Source organism: Neodiprion virginianus, chromosome 7 (genome assembly GCF_021901495.1).
Source record: "Neodiprion virginianus isolate iyNeoVirg1 chromosome 7, iyNeoVirg1.1, whole genome shotgun sequence".
In the NCBI taxonomy this organism is placed as follows: Eukaryota; Metazoa; Arthropoda; class Insecta; order Hymenoptera; family Diprionidae; genus Neodiprion; species Neodiprion virginianus.
In genome coordinates this window covers 22,654,700-22,677,115 of record NC_060883.1, presented here as the reverse complement: position 1 = coordinate 22,677,115, position 22,416 = coordinate 22,654,700, and the positions used below count along the sequence as shown (strand labels likewise).

Genomic DNA, 22,416 nt, shown 5'->3' with positions numbered 1-22,416 from the left:
AGCAGTTGTAATAATAAAACTGGATAATAATCTTAGGATGATTAGGAAGTTATAGCTTGTGATAAATAAAACAGCGGAATAAGAAAGTATTCTAAATAAGGGCGAAACTGTGAGCAAGATATTTTACTGCATATTTTTTCTTGATGCTCAAGTTTTTGGTATAAATTTATGAACTTCAGACTTCAGGATTATACGAGCAAAGACTTATTAGAAATAATGTCAGCTCTCTTTTAAACAGATTCGAGTATTGGAATGGTTAAAAGTCAGTGTAACTAAAAGAGGTCGAAATTAATGGACAAAAATTAGATAATAATATTCAAAAGTTGCCGTCAGATGAGCTGACAATAATAGTTTTGCACCAGCTTACGGCTTGAGCCAAAATTCTTTTCCACTCATATAATGCCGCCAACTGTTAACAATAATATCTTGAATAATAGTGAGTGTCGATAATTTCCGTTTCGTCATAAATAAAATCGCAAGCTGTGACAAAATGTATTCCAAACCAAGGTGTGTAACTTCACTGTTTTGTAAAAGTCAATATTTTACCCCGTGCTGTGGATTCGTAATTTTATTTAACCATATCATACATTTAAATATCTTCCTTAGCCAACGATGCTTAAAAAAACAATACGATATTACCGAGAATTTAAAAAGAAAAACTGTTTGATTGACTTCATCAGTCATGGATAATTATTACGAATAGATCGGCAGTAGGCTTTGCTTGCCACTCCTTCGCCTGGGTATAATGTAACTTGTGTAAAATGTTGGTAATATGTCACATCGTGTTATATATTCTTCTATATGTATATAAGTTTATGTATATACTCGCTGTATCGTAAAATCTGTAAATCTTATCGCCATCCTTGATACAGAGCCTCGTCAAGTTGCTGACACTAAAATTAAGGTCTGATATTTAATAAGAAGATTATATATGAATAATGCCATTGTTGTTGTTATTTGCCCCTTTACAACTTTATATACTTAATTAAGAAAAAAACAGATTAGTCTTCTTTAGTTAGTCTTCACAAGCGGATAGCAGGGCTCACTTTACTTGGTTGAACTTATTTCCATTGATAAAATATTCATCTAGTAGGTAGGCATGGGCTGTTGCGTTAAAAGTAGTCCGAAACGCCTCTTGATGGTGATTCGTTCTTTAGAATATTTATCTTCGGGTGAAAATCGAGCTAAAATTGTTACATCGATGCATTTAGTAATCACATTTTTTTAACCAATGGTCAACCTGTGTCCATAGACGGATACGAAAAAATGATCATCTTACCAGGATGGGCCGACAGAGTTGGTCTACCATTCGGATCGACTTTCTGGTGGAGAAAAAGTGAAAATCAAAAATTAACGTCTATCAATAGAGATGATGTAGAACATCAGCGTCTATGTAATTTCAAACCGCGAATTACAACCGAGCCGCGAACTGTTTAAACAACCTGCTTCGTATGAGCATAAATAAAATCTAATTTATAGGCAAGCGAAGCATGCGGCAAACTTAACCTCAAAATGCACGTGGACACGTGATTAATTGAATTTCACTTGTTAGCAAATAGCGAACTGTCTCTTACCTTCAACGTATAAACGCGCTCCCTTTTTTCGTTCAAATAATACATTAGATACATTTTTATTAAGATAAAAAATTGATTTTTGGCGAAAAAAGTGATTAGTTGCCGGTACTGTATTATCACTGGACTGTGTTAGGAGATTCAGCGTGTTGAGAAATCCCCTCCCAAGCTGCGAGACTACACATACATAGGTATATTAGGGCTCGAGGCGCACACAGCGGTTTTACTCGTAGTTCGGCCGGCCGCAGATAGATGGCTACCGGTCAAATAATACATTAGATACATTTTTAGTTTTTGTTTTGCCAAAACTGTCGCAAATGGTTTAATCACGAATATGAGATTCGGAGGTAACTCGATTTTCGGGAAACTACAAACAACAAATGTTGAGGCGGCGCCTCTGAGGCAAGCCCGCCACTCACCAGCGTATATTTGATTGCCTAACCTCAGGCGCGTAACACTCGTTTAGATTCGTATTCGAAAATTCACGGACAACAATTTGTCGGTTATTGACATATCAAAGAATAATTTTAGAACATATTTTGACAGACAGAAAATTTCATGTTGAATCTCGATAATTGAAATAAACTGTAAAGTAGCTGAATATGCTAGAAAACGAAATTTTTCGTAGAAATTGATTCATGTAGATTTTTTAAAGTGGGCGAAGTCGGTCCATCAAAGATTCGGTGAAGATCGAACAATGGAAATTACCGTTGGGACTGACAATTGGTGAATTAACTGTCGCACATTCATACACTACATATCTAAGTGTCGTCGAGATTTTAAAGTCCATTCGCAAAGCACAACAAATAACAGATTGCACTCTATCTGACCGTAACAACTGTGCCGCATTACATCCGGTGTCATCGCCCTGCAACGCTGTGCTGCGAATCGACGGGATTCTCGATCAGCGAACGGTTCCAATTAGCAAATTAGCGAGTAATATATTTGACTGTTTTACACGATTTAAATTTATGCATTCATCCCACGGAAAATGGTTGCGTGTATATACCGATATGTATTTGGCTTAGTATAGTTACGCAACACACTAATTCTTAATCGCAAACATTCGTATATGGCGCGCTCTCGCATCTGCGAGGATCTATCTCGTAATCCGAAATGTTATTGCTCAACGAGTGCTATTTTCGTCACGATAAGCATGTATTCGATTATTTTATCCTCATCGAATCTGCGCTTCATTTTAGCGCGATTTTTTTTTTTTTTTTCAATTTCACAGAAATATTGACTTCTGTCCATTTAGGATTCCGTGCGTAATTTTAATCAAACCCGTGTAATTATACATCTCAACTCGAAACTTATATCTGCAAATGACGGAAACAAACACTCATGTATTCCGATATATCAAGAAACAGTAATCTTGTGGAACATAAGTATAATGAGGTAATATTAAACTTCGAACTTGCGATACGAGGAGTAAGAAGTGCTACACGTTTATCGGTTTAGATATAAACGAGTTAAAAATTTGTGGATGGAAAATCGCATGCGCTATGTGCGACGGTAATTGAAGGAGCGGTTATGCATTCCACATAGACAAGTATGAAAAGATTTTCCAAAGAAAGACTATTTTTTACAACCATCGCTCCGCGCCGACCAAACGATCTATAAATCACTCACGAGTTTCGTACGATCTCTGCGTTAGTATTAATCGATGAAAAAGTGTGAGAATACGATTGTAAATAAGTGTAGGCGTCCCAAGATCGTGTTTGTGCAACTTACAGACTGTCGAGGCTGACAGTGTTCATCCGAATGTTAGAGCTGGCGTATGCCGTGGCATAATAAACCTCGGTTTTCATTTTTACACGCACAATTAATCGTCGTTCAATCTATATTTATCGATCATCGATTGAGGATTCAAAAATTTCCTACTTAATTTTTACGTATCGGTTATTGTAAGGTAAAATACACAGAAATCAGACGCCTGTGTCGATAATTTTTACAACAAGTTGTCGTACTCGTGTGATTAATAAAATGATATTACAATCGAAATTTACTCGTATACGAACGGCTAATAACGTTTCACGTTGCATTTCAAAGCGCGGTAATTTAATTGAGTTAAGGTAGCAAACTTGCGGTGATTTTTTATTTTTTTTTATTTGCAATCTTCAATACGAATAACAATCGCAACTAATCGCATATTTAAACCGGTATTTTGTACGCGATGTAAACGATCTGTGAATAACGGTGTAAAATAAAGTATTATTTTATATATCCTGAAACATCGAAATGTTTAAACGGATCGTGATGTGCCATATAAGTTTTTAATTATCACAGAAAGGTCAGGCCATTGGCGAGGTTTTATCGCGATAATTGCGAGTGTTTCAAAAGTTGAAAAAAATTAGTGCCAAGTGTAATCGCTGATTCCTATAAACTCCCTGTAGAAATCAAGCTTGTAAGTAGATATGACAGACAAAGTTAGTGTTATACATACGTATAGGTAAAAATTTGGTAATTTATGGTAAAACTGTGACATCGAATTACGATTCTTGGTATACACCGGATTCCCGGAGTCGAAAAATCCAATCTGAAAACCTAAAGTTTTTCTGATTCGTTTTTGCGATGATATAGATATATTTGCACGGCGATAGTGAACGTATGAGAATTAGAATCGCGTTATAGAAATCCAGCATGAGTGAAAGGTGCGGAGATCTCTACGTAATGACTATGTAGAATCTTTATTAACCGAATCCAAGGTATTTACTTTAAGTAGTGTAAGATGTAAGGTTTTATCCGTGACATTTGACGGCAACAATGTAATGCCGCAAAATCGTGAATAACGTAGAATTACGCGGACATTTCACCATTCCAACCAATGGGCGTTGTATGCAAATTAATCGATTTACCGATGATTCGTACACATACACCATACACGTTAATCGCATAGCCCTATTTTTCATGCACGCAGAATTATTAACAAATCGACGAAGATTAAAAGAAATTCCCGCCATCGATTCGAGTTCAAAGTATAATAAAAATAATGTAAGAATGCTTTTGGTAGCATCAAATGACGTCACGCACATGGAGATGTGAGTGACAATCAACATAAAACCTGCTCAGTGTTATACCTATATATGCACACCCGAGTGTATGGTCGATGACTTAATGGTTCCTGCACTTATTACATGCCTGTACATTATTTCCAGCAGTATTATTATTAAGCTTTGGGCAAACACGAGATCTTGACGATATTACGCAACACAACCAGAGGTGTATTAATCAAGCTGCCTGCAGACGACCGTTTGAACAGACGAAACGGACAGGAATATGCGGGCAACTAAATGCTCCCGATATCGATCACATGCAGGTTGTTCATTTGCAGGAGCTGCCGGATACGCCGCAATCATGCTCCGAAGGGTCAGATGGGTGGTTCAAGTCGACGAAAAACCGATCGAACACGTGCCCGTCGATGACCAAATCGCCACGACGAAAGGTATTTATCATTCGTGATCTGACGATGCGTACCAGAAAACGTACAAATGCATCGTCTGTACATCTATATCTGTGTATATTTGACTGTATCAAAAAAATGGACTGTTTTTGGTTTTCAAAAATTCGAGTCGAAAATATTGTTCCAAATGGCGAAAAAAGAATGCTGTCTGAGACATCTGAGACTTTCAACGGAAAAAGTGAGAAAAATGTCCATTCCACTTGAAAAAGTTGTCAGAATTATTTTCACCGCTTCAATGAATATGTGCACTTAATGACTGTTTTTTTTTCCCTTCTGTCTTGTTCTTTAAATAAATCACCGAATTCTCACGAGGAAGTTCAATTACAAATAATGATCACACGCGAGTAATTCGTAATTAAACAAAACATCGTGATTTCTCCAGAAAAAAAACGTATAAATGTTGAGATTATCATCAAAAAAAATTTTTTTAAATTTTCAATTTCTGAAATTTTCTTTTTAAAATAAAACAAAGTATATAAATAGTATGTATCAAAGTTATTGCGGATGAAAAAATAGACAAGGTTGATCATCGAGCGATGGGACGTGGAAAAAAAATGACGTCAATCGGAAAAAAATTGATTTTTGGTGAAAAAAGTGATTAGTTGCCGGTACTGTATTATTACTGGACTGTGTTAGGAGATTGAGCGTGTTGAGAAATCCCCTCCCAAGCTGCGAGACTACACATATATAGGACTCGAGGCGCACGCAAGCGGTTTCGCTCGTAGTTCGGACGGCCGCCGATAGATGGCTACCGGTCGACCGCTCGCTCGCCGATGAAGTTTTGCAATTTTTTGTATAATGCTTGGATACTTTCAGAGTGTAGTATCGCTTCTCGGCCTATGGCTAAGATCAAAGTGTAGTATCTGTTCTTATCAGCTTAATATCTGATACGCTCCCCATTGGGGAGCCAGAATATTAAACTGGTTTTTGGAATTAGACCGGATGTCTGGGGCTTGCTCCGGTCCGGTCACGGGTCGACTCGACATTGCAGTGCCGTCGAGACTGGCCCACCTTAATCAATTCAATCATAATTGGTAGAGAAAATGATTCGAATGAGTAATCATGGAGTCAAGATCCAAAAGTATGGCTTAATTACCATGACATCACTTTTTCGATATCGGACATCTGCGAGACGATCACTTCGGTAGTAGTTAATTATATAATAAGATCTTTTGCCTTTCTACGTTGTAATATACAGCAGTAAAGTAGATGGGTAGATAGATACTTAACTACAGTATAATGTCAAAGTTGGTATAAACGTTGACCTAAACGAAACGAAAGCGAAACGAAAACGAAAAAACTTATGCATGTTTACAATTTGTTAAGAAATCATACGAAATTGACAAAGTTATATTAGTGAGGGAGCTTTCGCGGTGTAGAATAACATCATTTTCACAAATTATTTATTTTCTTTTAGATTAAAATTTTAAATCAAACAAACGTCTTCAAAATGAAAAATTTTTTTCAAAAATTTTTATTTCGAAGACCATTTGTTTGATTCAAAATTTCAATCTAAAAGAAAATAAATAATTTGTGAAAATGATGTTATTCTACACCGCGAAAGCTCCCTCACTAATATAACTTTGTCAATTGTGTTTTACGAGTTATTTTGAATTATTTTAAGCTATTCTAAAGGTTCGACGTAAAGAGTTATTCTAAAAATGCATCTTTACGTACTTCAATCGCAGTGTTAAAAATGTTTTCAATGATAAAATAGTTGCGACAAGAAGACAGAATACAACCTATTTCACACGACGTATATTTCTAGTGATTACCAAAGATAAGTCAGAACTTGCAGTATTCGTGAAACTATATTATCCAACTCAACTTCTGTATTACACGTAACTTCCTCATTGAATTCCATTAATCGATTCGCGTTAAAAATTTCTACTACTGCGAATATCAACGGAAGTTGGAAAATTTCGTACGATTTCTAACAAAACTGTAAACACGCATAGTTTTTTCCAACGAATTATTGATTTTCGTCACTAAAATTCTAGTACCATGTAGATTTGTCTTACCGAAAAAATACTAATTTTCATGCAAAGTCTGCAAATTTAAAAATTGTACGAAAATTTCCCAATTTTCCTTAAAAAAAAAAAAAAAAAAAAAATTCGCAGTAGATCGTAGAAATGATTTTCACCGTGGAGAACTTGACGGCGGGCAAACGGTGTAAAATATTCAAGGCCCGTTGGAACGTGGGGTATAATACGCCCGACGTCGACGCGGGTCGAGTCGACTCTCTGATCGTCAGTGCGACGGCGCCTCGACGACGAACTCGCATGGCATCCCCGACGCCTGCAGGGCACTTGGCAGTTTCGCGATTTTCGCCGCCGCATGCGGTCGCCTCGTTTTCCGAAATTTCAACCCCGGCGCTGACGGGATGCGGAAATGACCGTCGATCGAGCAAATTACGCAGCTTTGCATGAGACGCGCGACCCTCCTGCGACTTTCTTATCTTCCTTCGTTAATACTCGCTGCTTAGTTTGTGTTGCAAATGATTGCACGTACCCATGTAGTCCGGTAAAAATAGGCCTGAACTAAAACTGTTTGGGATGAGTGGAATTTTTTTTTGTTTTTTGTACAGAGAATTTCGATCTGAAGTCGTTTTTGAGCTGCGTATAGACGGCGTTTCGAGAAAACTGAAACATTTGCGGTTTTCTTGACTTTTTGTCAAAAACTGTTATCGATTGATGAGAAATTACTTTATCATCGTGTAGAGCGGAAAATTCTACGTCGAATTGTGTCCTCGCGTGTCGGAAACGGAGTCGGATTAACGAATCAAGAGAAAAGAAATTGTTTCACCAAAATTTCTCAAGACTTCGTCGATAAGTGGAATTTCTTTTTTCTTCGTTTGTTAATCCGACTCCGTTTCAGACTTATGAAGACATTATTCGATGTAGAATTTTCCGCTCTACACGATCGTCAAGTCAATATTCATCTATCGATAGCGGTTGTCAAGGAAATCGTAAAAGATATTAATTTTTATTGTTTTCTTGAAACGCCGACCGTGCAGCTCGAAAATAACTTCATATTTGAGGTCCTGAGAGTTAGAAATCCCCCATAGACAAAAAGTTCACCATATCTCAAATATTTTTAATTCGGACCTATTTTCACTGTACTAATATATTCACGAATTGTTTCATTCATAAATATAAATGGTTTAAAACGGACAATAAAACTTTTAAAACTGTGTACATGTATAGAGACATAAACATCCTTTATCCATCTTTGTCCGACGACAAAAGTGAGAAGACGATTTTCGAAACAAACTAAACCGATGAACTTTACATCTGTAACTGCGTGACGTAAATGGAAGAACCCTGTTCCAACTGAACGTGAAATATTTAAGCGTAGCTCACTTGTATACGTAAGATATTGAAAAAAAAAAATCAAAAAAATCCTACCAAGTTTTCAACATCACGCAATCTTCTGTTACATGTAAATATAACACAAGGTCTGCAAAAAAATTCTTTATTTCAACTGCATGGGACGTTTTTGATAAATATTGTGTTTTCAAGTGCGACGAATTTTTTTTTTTTGTTTACCATTACAAAAAATGTAAAAACTACAGTAAATTTTGTGGACGGGGGAAAGAGGAAGAAAAAAATTTCCTTCGAGTTTAACGTGACGTAGAATTCTCACATTTTTCACCCGGCTGATGTGTTCAAAATAAGCATTAAAAACTGTGCGTTATAGGCGTATATATATATATATGTATATGTATATAATAGTATACGTATACCTGTGTATGTATACACATACATTCACACATATAATATAAAAGTTCGGCACATAAGTCTCGAGGAAACCGGGGGAAAAAAAGGAGGGACCTTTTTTACCCTGCACGATGGATGACGACATTTGTAAGTAAATAACCCGCATATTTTTTTTCGCAAACTACACACGCCTTCGAACTTTTCAACCCCCCCTATATACGACCCTGTGCCCCGACCTCGTCGTATTAAACCTGGAATTTTATATAATATACGAAAGGAGCGAATAATCTCATCCCATCCCATGCAGGTATATGTATAATAAGACCGTTTTAAAAAAGGCTTGAAAAGCAAGCATACGGCGAAATGATGGAGTAAAGTTAAGGAAAAAGAAATTCTGGGAAGAAGCAAGATGCGTTTTCGAAATCGGGAATTCAAATTAATTACGCAAGATTTTTTATTCGATGTTTTATTCAATTGATTTCAAAAAAAAAAAAATATACATAAATTTCTGCACAGAATTTTTCGAATTCCTTTATTTTATACAAAATTTTGCCGAGATGAGAAAAATTTTTCTTTTCAACACTCAATTATAACGTTTTGTTTCTTCAAAATGTTCAGTGCTCGAAAAAATTTGTATAAAAAATCGACTCGTCACGTGACGGGTGTCAGAAATGAACGGAACGAAAAGTAAGATTGTTGTGAATTTTTCGCCATTTTTAAAAAATGCCACACTGTTCCAACATTATTAAACATGTTCAAACAGTTTTTTTAACGATACTTGTTTTACTGAATTTTTCTAGTTACTGTGACAAATAAAAATTTTTTTAGTGCAATTTTTATATGGGTTTAAATAATCGTAGAAAATTTGTAAAAATTCGCGAGTCTTTTTTTTTTCAGACTTGTGAATCGTATAAAAAAAATTGCGGTAAAATAATCGGTCGAGTTGACATGGAGTGTCCCGTATCTTATCGTGATAAAAATTTCTGTTCGATTATCCGTACTGGACTCGGTCCAAATAATTAGTTCGAACAATCGAGGTTCTACTGTATAATAATATTTTCGTCCCCACCAATCACGACTAATATTGTGGAGAGAAGGGGGGATAAATGAGAGTTCTGCGAGTGAAACAATTGTCATAATACATATGTAGACACGCTGTGCCGTACGTTAATTTTAATGCGACGTGGAGGCGAGTCGAGCCGATCTCGTAATCGTGAGACGCGCGATGCGACAAGCGAACAATCTTATCTACGCCGAATACAATATTGCTTATTTACGAGTCAAGCTGTAGTATCGTCGGGATACCTTTCGGGGTGTGCGTCAATTTTTTTCGCCGCAAAATCGGCAGCAAAGTCGCGAAACTGTTGCCAAGAAATGAAAAATCGGTAATCGATATGATAGGATTATATTTATACCGTGTAATCCTTCAAATCTCGAACTTCAATCCTGCCCTGAATTTTTTCTTACATTTCCTCTCTTGCGACGATGATTCGTAGTTCGGAAATCTTCGAACGGCGGTCAGAAATTGAGTGAAATAAAAAAAGAAAAATAAAAAAAAAGAATAAGGAAAAGACGATTAAAAAAAAAAAAAATTGAACCACCGTTCATATCGTATTTTATATTATACTCTGGATTATAAATCAGTGCGGCGCTTTGAATTTCAATCGATATGTTTACAAAAAACTTGAGCTTTCAACAGGCTTTGGATATCGTCACGAAAAATTGGAGAAGTAAGTAGATGTAATACACGTATATACGATAATATCTTCGCTGTTTTCTTAAAGCTTGTAAAAATTTTGTTTCAATCTAATTTCATTAATTTGAATTTCGATTGAAAAGTTTTTTTATTTCTCACTTCTCTTTTCCCTATTTTGCTGACGTTTTTTTTTTCAACAGATAATTTATCGGTGCACATTATATTGCGTACACGCATGTGGATTAGGAATATATAATATTCTTGAAAAAAGACAACGGGCGAAAGATAAACGGTTTAAAATCAAACCATGCAACGTCGTTACGAACATTCTATCTGTATATTTACATATATGGTATACCTGTAACGATGTAAATTATCACGTGAACATTTTGAAAGTAACAATAAAAAGAAACCGTTTATAGGAATTTTCGAAAAACAATAAGGCATGGATAGAATTGAATCTCAGGGTGTTAAACAAAAAATGTTTACGATATTTCTTAACATATTTAGAATTAAAAGCGATTCGATTTGTAACAAAACGAAACGAACACGTCACAAGTACATAATATATATATATAGTTCTTGAATTATAATTATACTGATAATACTAATTTGTACTGCCTACAATTAACGTAAATAATTCGTACGTCCGGTCGCAAATGTTTGAAGGAAAGTGAAGGGGGAAAAAAAAAAAAAACGCAGCAAATTTACACCCTTAAATAAAACCGTATGCGCTAATTGAAAACGTGGGTCAACTGGAAATTAAGAGGTCTTTGACCGCGTTTTGCTGCTGTTGCTGCTGCGCTGTAACGACGACGATCAAATGGATCCGTTATTTATTTATTTATTTATTTACCCTCACGATAGTGAAATAATATTACAGTATAATAAATATATGGGGAATTTAGACGCGAAACCAACCAACGTCTGACCCTAACGATTTTTGATTTTTTTCAAAATTATTCTTCAAACTCTAAAACAGTGCCGTGCATTTTTTCACATTATTTATTCAAGTGGTTTATTATTTATTAATATTGAGAGTGATTTTGAAAAAGACCTGTTTTAATACTCTCAAAAAATTATCAAAGACTGTATTTTCTTTTCCAAACATTTCAAGGCCGGATCCACGATCAGTCAATTTTTGTTTTATTTTTTTTTTTTTTGAATTTTTTTTTAGCAATCTTTATTTTTGTTATCAACAGAAATATCGTTTAAACGTTCTGAAAATTCCCAAACAATTCTTATGTCTTCTCTTATTCACTTGGCACGTTTCTAGACCGATTCCATTGTAAAATTGATAAAATAAAAAAGTTGATCGTGCAAAATAAAAACGGAACGAAAATCAACGCGTCATAAACGCGGTTTCCAAATGTTTGTAACGGAGAATACGTTTGTTTCTCAAAATTTTTCAAAAAATTTCAAAAACGTTCCTCTTTACAAAATCACTTTAAATATACTTTATAAACAATTGATCAATTCAATAAAAGATACGAAATAATTCAGGTCACTCTCTCGTATTTGGGACAATTGCGGAATAAAGATTTTGACGAAAAATCTAAAATCGCATGGAATTCCCCCCATATAATATACGTGCATAATTTTTTTTTTTTTTTTTTTTTTTGTGCAATCAAGCGCACGTATATTGTATACGTATATACACACATACCACACACCGTGTACAGGTTTAACAGCAATTGAATACAATATCGTACATTACTCATAAGGAACGCTTCGCGTGTCTGGTCGACGATCGAGGAAGTTTTTTTTTTTTTGTTTTTTTTTTTCTATTCCTTCATTAAGCACAGACTGATATCAATTAAACCCGCGACGCATCAATAATACGCGGACGAGTAGCTATGGAAAGTTATTAGTTTGAGCGAAAGACGAAGGGAGAGGATGATATCGCACCATATATACGCGTGTGTTACAAAAGTTCTTTGGTATAACAAACAGCCGGTACAACAAAATGCATCGTCGACGTTGTTATTATTATCATTATTATTATCGTTGTTGTTGTTGTTGTTATACGTATATCGCAGGATAACTTTGTAAAAAGTGCCGAGCTCGTTACAACGCGAGGCTCTCTATATTAGGATCAATGTAAAGCACATCAGGGCTTGTTAAGCTCTCTCACGATCGGAATTATTAGACGGAGAGACGTTGGGGCACGAGGCAGCTCTTCTCGCATCTGTCTATTTACTAAGAATAATGTACGATAACCTGGGGCGTCGGGTGTAATTGTTTAGAATCGTAGACGCGATCGTATGGGTTACAAGGATATACAACGTTATATTGTTGAGCGTTGTTGCGTCTATTGAGGGGAAATTTTTAAACGGAATTGAATTGCTTCGCGCGACTAACACGCTCGTGAATTTATTGTATAACGGGCGCCTATGCCGCGCGTGCCGCTCTGGACGACGATTTTAACCGTGTGATCGTGTAAGAAAATTTATATCGCGTCGGATTTTTATTTATTATTATTATTTTATTTTTTTTTCTTCGGCACAAGACCCCGAAGAATCGCGGAGTTCTGAAAATTCGTGCGAAAATATTTTTTTTTTGATCGAGTAGAAACGTGCGAGCTGAAATAATGCTAGATTAATTTTTATCGATTATCTTTCAGCTCACGATCGGCGACGGTATTTTCATTTTTTAAAAAAACAAATTTACAATTTTTCCCACCGCGTGAAGTTGTCACGTATTGAAACAAGTTTCAAATACTTTTACCAAAGTCCGCACGAATCGTTGTTTATAACGCCTACGTCGAAAACGATATATTAACGATTAAACTGGCTGCTTGTTTGTTCAAGAAATCGTAAAAACCTAGTGTAAGCAGAAGTCAAAAGAGATTTTTAGCACGGACGTTCTGAACAGTTTACAGAATAATAATAATAATAATTATTATTATAACAACAACAACAACAATAAAAATAACAATTACAATGACAATAATAATAGTAAAAGAAATTGAAGCGATTGTCCCGCGAATTTCCAAATTACGTACATCTGCAGGTATTTTAACAATAAATTGTACTTTTTGAACTTGATATCTTGAAAAGGTTCTTAAATTGCATTCGTTAATATTCGTTATAATTCGTATATATGTATAATTTGTAAGAAATATGAAAATAATAAAGCGACCAAAGTTCATTTCTAATGAAATTCAGTTTATTATACATGCGTACGGTAATGTTCGAGAATAGTGGTTTTTTTTTTTCAATTTTGTTCGGATTACGTCTGATTGACAAAATTGATTTTCACCAAAAAAAAAAACAAAAACAGACGAATCTCACTGAATATTCGACGTTATGGATTTTTTTCTTTGCCTACGAATAACTTTGTATTGAAATTCGAATACAAAATATAGTGAATGAGCGTATTTTTGAATAATTTTAAACTAAATCTAATAAAAAATTCGTGAAAATTTTTTTTTTTATATTAATAACTCTTGCAGACAGATTGTACGTATAATTCCGGCTGCAAGATTCAAGCGAAGCTTTTGCACTGCTGCTGCAGGCGCAGTTTCAAGTCGTCGAAAAGCTCAAGTGGAGATTTACGGAAGAAATAATTTGCGTACATACCAGTATTAACTGAAAAACTTAATTTTCATTTTCTATCTAGAACAATATTTTTCGATCGTGGTAAAAAACGAAAATAGTTAAGGACCGAGCGGTAAACGGAAATAAAAATTTCTCTCAACGCATATTCCGAAGTTGCTTTGTCTTTATCACAGGCATTATTTTATACATTGCGTGTACGATAGGAAATATTTTCCCAACTCATCGCGCGTATTTTTATTTATAAAAATATGTTTCAGCGTGTTATTTTATCGTACGTGCGACGATGACGAACAACGCATTTATTATAATAATACGCGCGTGGTAGCTTCAAAGTTTGAAATTCAGGTCAGATTCAATTACGCGCGCACAGTTCGCTGATTGTTGGGCTTGATTTCCTGACTCTTGTTACATATTTGGAATGTTGCAACGTTTAAAACGACGTTGATTGTTACGCGTGGTGAATAATATCAGCGCGGATGTTTGTTGCAAGCGGAACGTATCGCGAAATAAATTTGTTGATCCTAGGGAATTTTTTTTGCATCGAATCTACGCAACTATAATTAATAATAAATAATAATTAACATAATTAATAATAAAATTAAGTAACAACAATTTATCCCCTGATATTTCGTTACGTTAACATTACCAACTTAAGTCTGGTGAAAATTTTGTCGAATAATTTACAACTCCGTAGTAAATTCTTTCGTAAAACCTGCATTCTCTGTATTACGCATCGAGAAGTGATCGATAAATAATTGTCAGTCGTGTTTACATTATATCAAGATATATGTAACACGGTCTATGGAAACAAAAGGTAAATTTGTCTACACACACGTCTAACTAATCTTGCAATTAAACACAATTTCTTCTAGCGCAACTTGTATTTTCTAGGAAGGTACACGACTCTCTCCCATGCGTACGCGTATGCGCCGCATGTTTTTATGCACGCAATATTTATGGGGATCGTAAACGTTGCGTACGTAGAACTCGCACTAAGCCCCAGTACGTCATGTGCTCCGTAAATTTACTTTCAAAACCACGCATTCTAGAACATCGCGTTACATATATTTAGTACGGAGCAAGAGAGAGAGAGAAGAAAGAGGGAAAGAAAGAGAAATAAAAAGAGAGAGAGAGAGAATCTTGTTACGTTGAGTGTTTCGGGACCCACGTGGCCACGCACGTTACATTATATCCCACATTACGATGCGTGTACGAACTTGAACATATAATGCATTCGTGCCACGTGTACCATGTGTACATATATATATGTACCTATAAACGAATATACGCGTATATTGTAAAAAAAATAAATGCGCGTTTTTAAGGATACAATTTTTCCGAATGTCTCCCAAGAACTGCGATCGAAATATTTGGTAACATGGCGCGTGCGATTTTCTTATACGTTATAGATATGTTATAGATATACGATATATGTATATGGAGCATTCCATTCGAAGTCAATCTGGGCCCGACCCTCTGGACCTTTCTTTTATTTCTGATTTAGCTAACGAATTTTTATACAATTGTCCCGAATCTCGGAGGCACTCGGTGTTATTTTAGAAATTTTCTCTGCAATCGAATGTATTTCATGTGATAATTTACGTATTACATATATTGGGAATTAAATCTACAGTTTTTTAAAAACGAACGTATCGTTTTTTTTTTTTTTTTAACGTGCGTTTGTTCACAACATTTGTAAAAAATAATGGATTCACAGAAAATCCTAATCATTCTAAAGCATAATTAACTATTTACCTGAAAATGCAAAAAAAAAAATCCGGATTTTGCATGGAATAAAAATAAAATGTCAAAAAAAGAAGGATACCAAAATAGTGGCTTCTGTCGCTGAAAGGGGTAAAAAAAAAAATACGAACCAAATCGCAGAGGTGAAGGGTCAGATACTGGTCGATTTGACGTGGAATGTCCCATACATACGTGACTTAAATCCTCCCCCGATTCGCCCATGCGGTGTTACCGTAATGAAAGAGAGTAGTAGAACAACTTTTTCCTTCTTGTACAGTTTTTTTAGAATTCAGAATTCAGAAATTGCGTGTGTGGGGGGAGGGGTGGGGGGAGGTCGCCTGTTCGGTTGAAGAGTTTGATAGATTTGAAATAGGAAAATCGTTGTGAAACGGGAAGAAAAATTCGATGTATAACAAGACGTGCCTGTGTTAACTGTTCGTTATTTACGCACAACGTACGGGTACGGTTTAGTTCTGAAAACGAGTCGTAAATAAAAATGCGATTTGCGTATACAGTAGCGGAGTAATAAATCGTTGAACGGTCAGTGCCGCGTTGATGTTTGGACGTGAAAATATACACGATAAAAAGTCGAATTATTTATACGCTTCTACTCACCGTGCTGATCGTTTATTCTTCTTCTTCTTCTACTTCTTCTTCTGCTTCTGCACCTTCCTTATTACGGAACGTTCCTCATCGCCGTGGTCACAATCACACCGCCTTTTTGTCGTCTCGAAACTTTGGCTAATTACGTACGTCACTAATCACAGTAACACTGTTAATTACATTTCACTAATCACTGCGAGAAAACACGACAACACGACGTTTGCGGACGAAGGAATTTGCATAAGTAGGGCACAATATTCGAATCGCAAATCACGACGTAACGAGGATAATAAACTGCATGCATCGACTCGCGGCGCGTTTGTAAACACTGAGAGACACTTTGTTTACTCACTTATCGCAGGGTCTCAAAACACGACTTTTCGACCCGTTGGTTTTTCAATGTCGCGAACCGACGCGACGCTGCAGAGAATTCAATTCGTTCGCTCTTCGAACAATTGACAAGCGTCCGTGTGAAATTTGATACTCCGTAACGTTCGATTAGACAAGTGATCATCTTCACACCGATCGTTCTGAAATCTGTTCGTACGTGTTGCGAAAATATCACCTGTCGAGTTGAAACATCCTTAGGACGAAGATGGAGATACGCTGTATGTATATTACGCGATAAATTATCGACTCGATAGCGCAACAGAGATATTCACAATATATGCAGCTTTTCAGCACTGGTATGGCAGCCAAATCCATCCAGTTTTCATCGAAATTTCTCGACACAAATTACGCGTCGCACGGACGAAGAAACAATTGCGACGCGTCGTCACGTGATCGCTGCAGTTCGTTTGTTTTTCAACTCTGCACAAGCGGCTATCTTTGCAACTAACACGACACGATCTTAAAGTCGTAAGTTTAACATATTTGTAAACGTAATAGATGTGAGTTTAAGCGATGATTCGTCAGGGTGTTGTTTAAATCAAGACGAAGCACGGACTCGATGTAAAAGTTGGCCGTTTAATTGCAGGAATAAACCTGGTCAACGCAATTTCAAGGCTCACGCCGAACTGCGAACGATCAGAGGTGAGGATTAACCCAGGTGTCGTATCTCACGGCATTTTTCTATATATTTCTATTACATACTACGTACACAATGTATATTGTAAATCGTCGATGTTATTCCTACCATCGCATAAGTGATTACCGTAAATGCGATTACTTAGACGTTTCTTGAACAGAAATATTCAACGTGCATGGTTCGTTACAAACAGAGAATCGGCGTGGATTGTTATTAGCGATATCGAAGCCGACAGCCTCGCCAATTAATTGATCGAAACAACCAACGACCGATACGGTCGTTCAAAGGCAGAGAGACCACCGTCTGCTCGTAGCCGGTGTATCTAGTCGATTATTTATTTATTCTATTACATCGATTATCGAGACACGCACCTCGCGCTATATTACACACATACCTGTATATAACGCACGCAGTCCAGTTGTAACGTAAATTCGAAATTGCTATTATCGGCATGAGTCTAAATCCAGAATTTCGACGAGATTCCGCAGCAGCTTCTACCGGCAGTTTTAAATTTCAATGAAATTTTCAAATTTCCCTTTCCTCAAAAATAACTCTTGCCATTTTCAACTTTCGATCAAAAATGACAATGACCTTAACTCTCTACAACTTTAGCCCTGACGTTTCCCCCCCCCCCCCCCCCCCCCTTCCAAAACGATCAGGTGACGAAAATGGTGGTACATACCGAAAAATTGTACTTTCAGATGTTTTTTTTTTTTTCTCATTTTCTTTGTTACATTTATGTTGGCACACCGACAGCGTCTGTAAACGATGTTGTACATCGGCATGTACAGCAGATTGGCAGAATAATCGAGGCCCCGCGGGCCGTGGCGCGTTTTTCCTCCCGTCGTCGAACCGGCGCGACGACGCCGCGACGTTGCGCGGTCGGTAGCTGTCTCGAGTCTGGAGAATCGGCGGAGCGAGAGTGAGAGAAAGGAGTAGCGAGAGAGAGAGAGAAAGAGAGAGAGAGTGAACGAGCGCCGGCCGGGCGGGGAGGGAGGAGGGAGAGGGGGGGGGGGGGCGATACTGGGCCCGATCGCGTCGGCTGCCAGACGACAGTGACTCTCCGCCCGTCCGAGTGGTCGCGTCTTTTGTTGAGGGAAAAAGAAAAAGAAGGAGGAAGGAAGGAAAAAGAACGGGTGTGTCGGGCGTTTTGTTTATTCGGTATATATCGGTCGTAGTTTACCGATTGGTGAGATAAACGAGTTAAGGAAAGTTGAACCGGCGTAGTTGGTTAGTAACGCTCGTCGGGAGTAAGCGTGTAAATTTTTTCTTTTTTTTTTTTCACACGGCTTTCCTTGCCGTGCTTCATGGCGACCGGTGAAGAAGAAGACTCGTCGTCGTCGTCGTCGTTGTTGTTGTTGTTGTTCTTAGTCTTCTTCTCACCGCGATCGTTCGTCGCCTTGTACGCGTTTAGCCAACTCTCGTCGTCGTCGTTGCCGTCGATGCTCGGTATCCCGGAGGATCGGCATCGCAGTTTTCGTCTCTCAGCTGCGAGGATCGGGCGGATCCTCGAGCAGTGATATTTCTCACCGGAGAAAGAGAGAGAGAGAGATAAAGAGAAAAGACAGGAGAACCGTTTGACAGTGCGACGATCAACAAGTGGCGTGGGAGAATCGTGTTTCTTATTCGTAATACCGAAAGGCACGACATATAAGTAACGTTGAGTGGTGAGTTGGTCGGTAAACGGTGATCGAAGTGAAGTTGGTTTCTCGGTGTCGGTGTGTCAGTGCGCGCCTTTCGAGTGTCGGTGGAAACGTAAATTTCCCTTCTTTTGTTTTTTTTTTCTTTCCCCCCCCCCCCAGATTTTTATCTCTTCGGTGTTAAACAAAACTGGGGGTAAAATCTCGGAAAGATTGTGTGTGTGTGTGCGCGCGTGTTTACGTGTACATGTGTACGTGTCGGTGATCGAGTGCGTGCCTTTTTTTTTTTCATCTCCTAAACCTTCTCTCGCACCTTCGCGCCTGCTTTTCGGATAAATTATCGTTCAAGTGCCGTGTGTCGGTGTTTCGACGTTCTTAAACGGATTAAACCCTCCCCCCCCTTTTCTGTTCCTCTCGCTGTAACCGCCGCTGCTGCTGCTGCTGCTGCACTTCGATACGGGACAAGATGGAGGTCGTCTATATAGGTACACATACAGACAATCATGCGTCGCTCTTTATTTTTTCCTTTTTCTTTTTTCGTTGTTTTTACTCCATCTTTCAAAACCATTGTCGTTAGACGCGTGCATCGTTACACAGGTATACATTATTTTCGCTTGTTTCAGGATTTTTAAATACCTGTTACGTAATTAGATTATCTACAGGTGTAAACGAACCCGCACGTTCTGTATTACATTATACGCGTGTAAAATATAATATTATACGTACTTTGGTCGTGGAGAGAACGATTACGCGTATAAAACCGTTATGTTCGTCATACTTACGTCTACTGCACGTACGTAATCTACGTACATACCTGGCGTTATCATATTTTTTCTCAGATTTGTTTATCGCTTTACGCAATCTACGGATTTTCACGTGCCGCTGGACGCTATATTATTATTATTATTATTGAAGATTTCTACAAATTTTCTACGACAATTGGGACATTTTGTACAAGTTCTTTTATCAGGAGAAATTGTTTTCGTACAAAATCTTAAAAATATATGGATAGTTTGTTACATAAAAATTGTAGAGTTTCGTGGAAATTTGTGAATAAATGCTAATTTTGAAGAAAATTAAGAGTTCTTTACGAAAAACAACGCATGTTTACAATTTTTTACGAAATAATAGGAAATGTTTCAATTTTCATGAAAATTCTTAGTAGTAGAAACTTTCGCCAGGGTACCGAGTTTGATAATATCGAAAGGAAGTCGCATTGTATATATATATACGTAAAGAGAATTTGTTATTCTTCTTAAATTTTTATCGTCACTCCACGGTTTACGGAATTTCAGGGAAATCCATCTCGTTTCATCAACGTCAGTATAAATTACACGCAAATATCAATTTATTTACGAGGACTTGTCGTACATACGTGAAACGAGAATGAAGTTAGCAACGATACTGTAGCTATTCACATTTAAGCAAGATCGTTTTGTCGCACTTTTGAATTGTCTGAGATTTTGTAAACCGTTTCGAAGTGTTTGAAATTCAGTAAACCGTAGTAAGACAAAACATGAGGCATGTTTTGCAATCTCAGTTCCTTCAAAATCATCGTAAAAATAAGAAAATGGTAATTTTTTCTCATCGATTCGTTACGACGACGTTGCGGGACGGGGGTGAAGTTCAGTTTCGGGACGAAAAATAATTGGAAACTTTTGAATTTGGAAATTTGAACCCCGCCCCAACGTCGACTAACTTCAACCTCGTTACACGTGCGGACAGCGAAACTTTTCGAACATCTTGTTTCGATATCTTCCTCCTTTTCTCGTCAGCTCGCATATATCGGGCAAACATCAGGGGGAGGTATACGATATCATTACGGTGGGTTGTATTTTTATTTCGAAAAGGTTTTGTGTCACATAGAATCTCCGACAACAAAGGCTCGCGTCGGTCTCGCATGGCGTAATTTCATCCGGATGGACAACAATACGATACAATGGCCGTCGGGGCGACGAGAAGACGCGAAACTACGTACGTGGATATATACGTATACACGTATCCACGTATGATACGTGAAACACACCCGGGAGGTTTGGGCAGCCGGTGATACCGTTGTCAGGAGAGTTCCTGACGTGATACACGGTAATGCTTTCAAACACGTTGCCTCGTCGCACGGATATTTCACGCTCCTAACTTCACAGGCTGCTAATCGTAAATATCGCGTCGACTTGTTGTGCTTGTTGTAAAATTTTTCCAACTATTCGTCCGTCATCCTCATCGTACACATACGTATATAACGTATACGAGGTATTCCGTGCCAACCGAGAGGACATTTTCCCTGACCCCCGTCAATTTGCTTTATTATTTCTTGTACGATTCTGCAATATAAAAAAAGCACTCGCCATTTTTTTTCACACTTTTTTGTACAATTAGTCGTTGGTCAAAAACTATGCGTAAGATTTCTACAAGAGTTTAACGACTATTGCGTATCTTATCGGTGACGACTAAATCAGTCTTTTAGAATTTTTGTACCCGTTAATATACAACATTCTCAGATTACTAATCTGTATTAAAGTGGTTGGTCAGCGTTTCTCAAGGTCAACGACGTTCTCGACTAATAAAAAACAAAAAAAAAAAACGAACTCGATAGTAAAAGTTTCCGAGTAATACGCATCCTTTGTCATCTGTAGACATTTTTTCAAATGTACTGAATTTTATTTCGCTATTATACAATTTAGAAAAAATATTTTACGAGCAATCGCATTCTTTTCTTACAAAATCTATCATTTATTGCTGCTGCTGCTGCTGCTGCAGCCAGTTTCAAAGTGCAATCGTCAATTATTCGCAGGTCAGTTTGTTGTAAGTTTCCACTGTTTCATCGTTGTATATACGTATACATGTGACAGTGAATGGCGAGAAGAAGAAAAATAAATTGCTCCTTTTGCTGTTCCTGCTCCACTCTCTTTCTCTGTTTCTATGCAGCCAGTCTGCTTGCCTATTTTTGCATGGGAGAAAAATATGCGAAGAAAACCGTCAAGAAGATCATCCTGTGTTGCGATGACAGAAAACTGCGACAGAATTTATAATAATAGACACTTTATCGCGTGATGTTGATAAAAGTATGGAGAAGAGGGAGGGGATACAGAAGAGAAGAAGTGAAGTGAAGTGAAGTAAGCAGCGACAAGTATACATATATACATATATATATGTATAACAGGGTTGTTTTATCAACGTTAAGAATCGAATTATTGTACATTATTTGTACGCCACGCGTAATTCATCATCGAATCACGCGCATAATATTTACCGTGTATATATACAGGGTGTCCCAATTTAAAAGACGCGTTACCAGTTTTTTTTTTTCAATGGAATCGTGAGATTTTGTCTCAACTCAAATATTCTCTATTCGAAAATGTACGAATTTCGAAGGAAATTTTTATTTTTTTTTTAT

General features: G+C 37.2%; 3 protein-coding genes and 1 non-coding gene across 14 annotated transcripts in view; 2 read left to right on the top strand and 2 right to left on the bottom strand.

Annotated features, from left to right (window-relative positions):
• LOC124309559 (H/ACA ribonucleoprotein complex subunit 3) lies at nucleotides 1-1,738 on the bottom strand. Its single transcript, XM_046773273.1, has 3 exons — nucleotides 1,575-1,738; nucleotides 1,280-1,322; nucleotides 1-1,184 (listed from the first exon to the last, which is right to left on the bottom strand). The coding sequence occupies exons 1-3, from the start codon at nucleotides 1,626-1,628 to the stop codon at nucleotides 1,087-1,089; spliced, it is 195 nt and encodes a 64-aa protein (XP_046629229.1). The 5' UTR covers nucleotides 1,629-1,738; the 3' UTR covers nucleotides 1-1,086.
• Nucleotides 1-17,095, bottom strand: part of LOC124309545 (alpha-taxilin) — a 64,367-nt gene extending 47,272 nt beyond the window's left edge. The window contains exon 1 of one of the 2 annotated variants that reach the window (XM_046773247.1): nucleotides 16,368-17,095. The gene's annotated coding sequence lies outside the window, so the exon portion shown is untranslated. The remainder of the gene's footprint in view (nucleotides 1-16,367) is intronic. The other variant, XM_046773252.1, reaches the window with a different exon arrangement.
• LOC124309536 (dystrophin, isoforms A/C/F/G/H-like) overlaps nucleotides 4,914-22,416 on the top strand; it is a 306,902-nt gene continuing 289,399 nt past the window's right edge. For 7 of the 10 annotated variants that reach the window (XM_046773231.1, XM_046773233.1, XM_046773232.1 and 4 more), the window contains exon 1: nucleotides 4,914-5,016. In XM_046773231.1, the coding sequence (XP_046629187.1) occupies nucleotides 4,929-5,016 (88 nt within the window). In that variant the 5' untranslated portion in view covers nucleotides 4,914-4,928. Of the gene's footprint in view, nucleotides 5,017-8,869; nucleotides 8,901-10,350; nucleotides 10,484-18,449; nucleotides 19,508-22,416 lie in introns of those variants that run through there. The other 3 variants (XM_046773227.1, XM_046773225.1, XM_046773226.1) reach the window with 3 other exon arrangements.
• On the top strand, nucleotides 5,859-6,050 carry LOC124309672 (U2 spliceosomal RNA). Its single transcript, XR_006909290.1, has one exon. It is a non-coding gene; the product is annotated as a U2 spliceosomal RNA (small nuclear RNA).